Source organism: Varanus komodoensis, unplaced genomic scaffold, assembly GCF_004798865.1.
Source record: "Varanus komodoensis strain SLA01 unplaced genomic scaffold, ASM479886v1 scaffold32, whole genome shotgun sequence".
NCBI classification, from domain to species: domain Eukaryota; kingdom Metazoa; phylum Chordata; class Lepidosauria; order Squamata; family Varanidae; genus Varanus; species Varanus komodoensis.
Window position 1 is genome coordinate 12,655,885 of NW_025335798.1, and position 6,000 is coordinate 12,661,884.

The following is a 6,000-nucleotide window of genomic DNA, read 5'->3' on the forward strand; positions in this document are numbered from 1 at the left end:
GGAGGCTGTATGCTCATTTGTTTGAAACCCTGACAGTTCATTACATGAGAACCAGGACATACTGGCCAAAACAAAAAACAAAAACCCTAGATTTTTGCCAATTCCCCCCTCTAGCTATGTTTCACAATAGGAATTTTTAGCTTGTTTAAAATGCAAATCAAAGGCAAGCATTTGTCTATTATTTTTGGAACAACTGTTATGTGTCAGACTTTTTGGTGTCAGGTTTCTAACTTCCTGTCTAGAATATTCAAATGTGAAATCACAGTTGCTGTTTAAAAAAAAATAACAATGTCACTGATTCCTAAGAATTTGACATGTTCTTTCAGTTGCTATTTATGACTACAGCAACGGAAAATATGGGTAACCTTGGACTTCTATAGAAGGGTGCTGAACAATACATCACATCAGTATTTTAGCTTCTAGAATATTTAAAGTAGATAATGTTGCACCATGAACAATTCTAAAAAACACAATATAATTCATACTTCAGCTACTCTGACTCTGCATCTATTCATCCAAATTCTGCCCACTTTATACTTTAGTTGACTGACTACAGTGAAGTTTATCTACTTAGAAAAATTTTGAATATTCTTGTTAGCTTATTCTTCATCCTATCCTTCTTACAATGAACACAGGACAGTATACATGGGATTCTATCAGATGTTAATCATACTTAAGTCCCATTCATTTCAATGGGTTTACTTTAAATAGGACTAATACTGGATGTGTTTAGGGTGATAAATAGTGTTTGGCTCAGGTAACACCACTGAACTTCAAAGATGAGTGGGGTCATAAATCCAGACCTCCTCATCTACCTTTCCAATACATAAACTATGCATGACTGCAAGAACTGCAAGTCTGGCCCTTTATCACATCCAAACAAGATTGGACTAGCTCTAGGGGGAAAAGTGCTTAACAGGGGAAAAACTAACATTAAGAGGCTGAGCACTTCCTTATCCTCCCACTATGCCATCCTGGAATAGCAAAGCCTGCTGCCTGAAGATAGGATGAATCTTTGGAGAAATTGGATTCACATGACATGGTAACTTATCTTGAGTAACCAACCATGGTGATTTTTCATATTGTGTGAATCTGGAATGCTTCCTGCAAGGCAGCTTGTTTTGGGGCAAAAGGACACACTGGTAACCCATGTTCTAGGGATCACTCGATCACAATGAGTTAATGGAATCTGTTGCCCAAGTTCAGAGGACACATCATGTACTACAGGAAGCAACGACAGATCTGCTCAGCAGAAGCAGCAAAATCTCCTTGCCTCTCTTGCAGAACTTGCCTGGGCCACAGCCAATAACAGCTACTCCAGTAATGCAATGCACAAGCAGCACTTTGCAATGCACAAGCGGCAATTATCACTGGCTCATTCTATCCAGTCCATTCATGATCTCTTTTCAAGTGCTACCATGGCTCCCCCTGCTTCATGAACTTGTCACAATCTCTGCCAGTGACAGCCACTGCCAGTCCCTCCAAACTACTCAAAAGGCACATTTAGCATCAGTTACTTCCCACCTTTCTTCTTTGGGAGAAAGGCTGCCAGTAAATGAATATAGATTAACTGGGGAGAGCACCTTTGCAGGACTAAGATTTATTTAACCTTGTAGGTAAATTAGTTTTATTTCTGTGTCAGGCTTTATGCTCTCTCCTACTCAGTTTTAAGCTATTGGATTAAGTCTGTTTATATGTATTGTTTTAGTCAATATCATATAGATTGATTTTTAATTATATATTAACTTATTGATACTATGGTTATTTGTAACGGCTTCTATTGTGCTTCTGAATGGTTATGTACTGTTGTTCACTTGATGTGCCATGATCCACTCTGGACACAATCTTGTGAAAAATGTTTTATAAATGATGGGTTGAAGTTACATTTGAGGAAGTGCAATGTATCATTAGACATGATATCTGAAGAGACATGCTACAGACAAGTTCAGCTGGAGTATAACAATAACTTGGATTGTTTCTAACAACCATTGCACATAATTTGCCACTACTACTTTTAAAAAGTAAGCACAATGACAAGTTATTTAGGAAACAGCACAGTAAATAAAATATTAGGGGTATTTGTTCATATTATCCTTTTTAACCTGATCAGTGCATGTTTACTCAAAATTAAATTTTGAGTAAACCTCACTGAATTCAATGAGGCTTACTCCAGAATAAGCATGCATATGATTGTAGCCTTTGGAATGAAGAACTGTTATGATTAGAAAATCAATCTCATGTGATTTTTGAATTTATGAGTGACTTACACAGAGCACTGGATGACTGATAGTGATTAAATGGATCTACTACATAACCATAGCCAAGCCTATATTAGCAATTTTAATCTCACCAGGCTTTTCCATATGAAGTATTTTTTGAAATGAGAGTTAAGCCAGAATGTTTTGGATTGTTGATTAGGTCATCATCTGATCGTAAGTTACAAATTAGTTAAACATGAAGCACCTCAAGGCCTATACTGTGATGTTTATTCACTTTTGTTTCCTTGCATCAGCTTTCTTAAATTTGGCCTGCAATTTCTATAATCCCCAGCTAGTATGGGCAATGGCAGTTGTAGTTCAACATATCCGGAGGGCACCACATTGGAAAAAGCTACCTGCTTGAAGAAGTGTGATGATATTTAGAAAGAAACAAAATAACTGTTTCACAGAACTCTCAGAACTATCTTAAAGCAAATCAAGCCAAATGGCATTTAACAAGACGGTGTAAATAACTGTACACATTTGCAAAGTGTTTACTGTATTCATAGTTTTCAATACACCAAGTGATCCACATGATTGTACAATGACTACTTGCCTCAATGAGGCACAACAGAGCTCTAGCATTCACAGGATAGTACAGCAGTTTGGGGTGCAAGTCAATTACCTTGGCATTCAGAGGAAACTAGAGTGTCCTGTGGCACCTCATCTGTAGCATCCAAAACACCTTTCTAACATGATGGCATAGCATGAAGTACTTAAGGGCCTAGATATGAAGATAAGCTACAGGTGAAAGGTTGACACACATGGCTAATTCACATGTAACTAAGAGAAACCTGGGTTGCCCATCAGATGTACACTCAAGAGCTTGACAAGCAGGCCTTTATAACATGCTCTGCAAACTATTGTTTGGTTGCATATACACCTAGCATATAAAGTGGCTCTTTCAAAGAGAGCACCAAGGGCCAACTCACGCACATGTCTGCCACATGGCACTAAGCACTTTACTGTGTCTTGTGAAGAGGTGCATTGGTGTACACATGGCAGACAGAGGCTTCATAGCATTTCTCTACTGTGTATCCCAGCACATTTACCAATATATATTCCTACCTTCATAGTGTTATTGCTTCAAACACCAGCACATGTGACTTGATGACATTTCCACATAGTGTGAAATAATCCCAAGAGGCTCATTTTACCTTTTACACTTAGCTGTTTTCACATCATATCCCTGTTCACATATATTAAAATACATATAGGAAAGCAGACCACCTCTGACTTTTTCCTCTTGCAAAAAAAAGTTTTCCTCACCTAACACCACCACTTTCAAGCACTCATACACAGAACAAAGTCACTTTGCTAGCACACTACTCTTGGAATCTTAGGAAACTGCTTTGAATAATTAAGCCTTCAAATTAAAATCACCACAGCACAAGATAAAGCAACTGCAACTTTCCAGTAGGGCCTCTGGTCTAGCATTTCACAGTGAAGTGGGATTTTGTCAAAAGTTTACCAGACAAATGACAGTTTAAAGTGCACATTCTTCCTTCCTTCCCACTATGATATAACTTGTGACAAACTGACAGACAGTGTGCTATAGTGGTTAGAGTGCTGGGCTAGAACTTATGAGATTCAGGTTCTGCTCTCCACTGAAACTTATCAGGTGACTGACACTCAGCATAGCCTATCTCACAGGGTTGGAGTGAATGATAAAAAGAAAGGGAGGAAGGCTACTTCATCTGCTTGAGGTCTTTGTAAGAGAGAGTAAAACAGAATATAAACATAGCAATAAAAAAGACCCCCGCCCCCCCACACACACACCGAATACATACAAATTAGGCTCACTAGGCTTCAGCAGAGGTGCTTACCTGTACTGCCAGCTTTTTGTACTGCTTCCACCTCGGCTGCTACTGAGCCCACTACTGCTGATGCCACTACTACTGCTGCTCTTGCTTGTGCAATTCTGGGTGGGGAGCAAGTTCTCCAGCTTGCCTTCACTTTCAGAGACTTTCATAGCCGTCGACGTAGCTGCCGACACAGATTCCCCACTTTGCATGGCAGCGTGTATCGAGCCACCCCCACCCACCTGGGTGGGAGGGTTCCAATTAGCAGCAACACTAGAGTCACAATGGTGTGGGAAAAGCTTTTTTAAAAACCTGTCAAACGCTGCCACTAGTCCTACAAAAGCAGAATATTCTAAGGTGAAAATGTGGTGAAAGGGTCTGGTGGAGCCAAAACTATAAACCCAGGAGGAAGGTGAGAATTGGAGTTTACAACAGGTGCGGAGAGGGAAAGTCCTCAGCTATCTGAAGGGGAAATGAGTTTTGTGGGGAAGGGGACCGGGAGAATTTGCACCCCAGGCTTCTCAAGTCCAGCGCCCGAAATGCAGGAGGGCAACTGTGCTGGACATGTGAGGTTCACGTATTCCCAAACCCAGTGGGTGTGTGTCAAAAGGGCGGGTAGATAAGTAACGCTACATTAAAGAATGGCCTCGTCTCAAAAGCCCAAATGTAAAAGGATTAGGCGGGGGAGCAGCAGCAGCTGCAAGAAAGAGGAAGATTTCACAACTGTACCTAAAAGGATGCTCACACACTCAAGAGACTGAATGGAGCCTCCTCCTCGCCCGTCCTTCTTTCCTCCCTTCTTCTCCCTATCCAGGGGCTGCTGGGGCTGGGCCCACCAAGAAACACGGACACCCTCCTTCTCCGGCAGCCCCACTCAGCCCCGCTTACGCCCTCCGGCTGGTTCGGAAACGCGCGGAGAGCCAGCCCAGCTCGGCCAGGTCCGTCGTCCGCGGCCAGTCACAGCGCCCAGCCCACTCGAACCGAGGAGCGGCAGTGCCACCACCCCTTCCGGGTCAGGCGCTGCCATCGCCGCTCTCCCTCTCCGCCTCCCTCCGCCCCCCAAAAAACAGTTGGTGTCGGCGCCTCCATCTTTGTTGCGGGCAAGGGTATCCTGAGAGGAGGGCAGCGAGGAGCAGGGGAGGAAGGCAAATGTGGGTTTTCTTTTCTTTTTTAAAGTATACGACGAAGTATGTTTTAAAGGGAAGGGGATTTTAAACACACACACACACACACGGAAGAAACTGGGCTTTGCACCAAGGCTGCGTGGTTGAACCTCCCCGTTCCATAAAAACTTTATACCAGACTTCCTCAGTTCAGCACCCCCCAGACGTTTTCGCCCTCAACTCCCCTGAGGACCAGCCATCATAGCTGAGAGTGAGGAATCCTGGGAGTTGTAGTCGAATAACATCTGGAGGAGGGCATGAGGTTGAGAACGCCACAGTAAACTTGGCAGCCTTTAAAGGCGCAACGACCCCCAGTATTGGCCATATTGCCTGGGAAGGATTAAGAGAGCTGCAGCCCAACACATCTGGAGGGCTCCAGGTTGGAAATAAACGCCCGCCCTTCCTGCGCTCTCCATGCCACCCGGGGAGAAGTGGCAGCGTTGGGGTTTTCGGGCCGCTTCCCCAAGCTCGCAGGCTGAGCGCAGGGGGCGCGTCAGCCGCACCGCAGAACTTTCGCTCCAGCACCAGCCGGAGGGAAGCCGGTCTGCGGGGCCGGCGGGCGCATCCCAGAGCGCAGCCCTCGCGGGAGCCTGTTGCCGCGAAGAACTAGCCTGTTTCTTAGCGCCCCTCGCCTTTCGTGGACCGCAGCCTACTCCATCAGTATCTAGTATTCGCATTTCAATTTGTTGCATTCTCTTTTAAAGAAAAATACGACCTTACACCATGCTTCATGCAATGCTTATTCTACTTTTAACTTTTTTAACGTGGTATATACAG

The 6,000-nt window shown here is 43.7% G+C and overlaps 1 protein-coding gene across 5 annotated transcripts in view; it reads right to left on the minus strand.

Moving 5' to 3' along the window:
- The window catches only part of OSBPL11 (oxysterol binding protein like 11), a 58,448-nt gene extending 53,426 nt beyond the window's left edge, over window positions 1-5,022 (minus strand). Inside the window, exons 1-2 of one of the 5 annotated variants that reach the window (XM_044438080.1) lie at window positions 4,790-5,022; window positions 4,085-4,244 (exon numbers count right to left, since the gene is read on the minus strand). In XM_044438080.1, the coding sequence (XP_044294015.1) occupies window positions 4,085-4,230 (146 nt within the window). In that variant the 5' untranslated portion in view covers window positions 4,231-4,244; window positions 4,790-5,022. Of the gene's footprint in view, window positions 1-4,084; window positions 4,334-4,789 lie in introns of all 5 variants that reach the window. The other 4 variants (XM_044438078.1, XM_044438079.1, XM_044438082.1 and 1 more) reach the window with 4 other exon arrangements.
- Window positions 5,023-6,000: the final 978 nt, after the last annotated feature.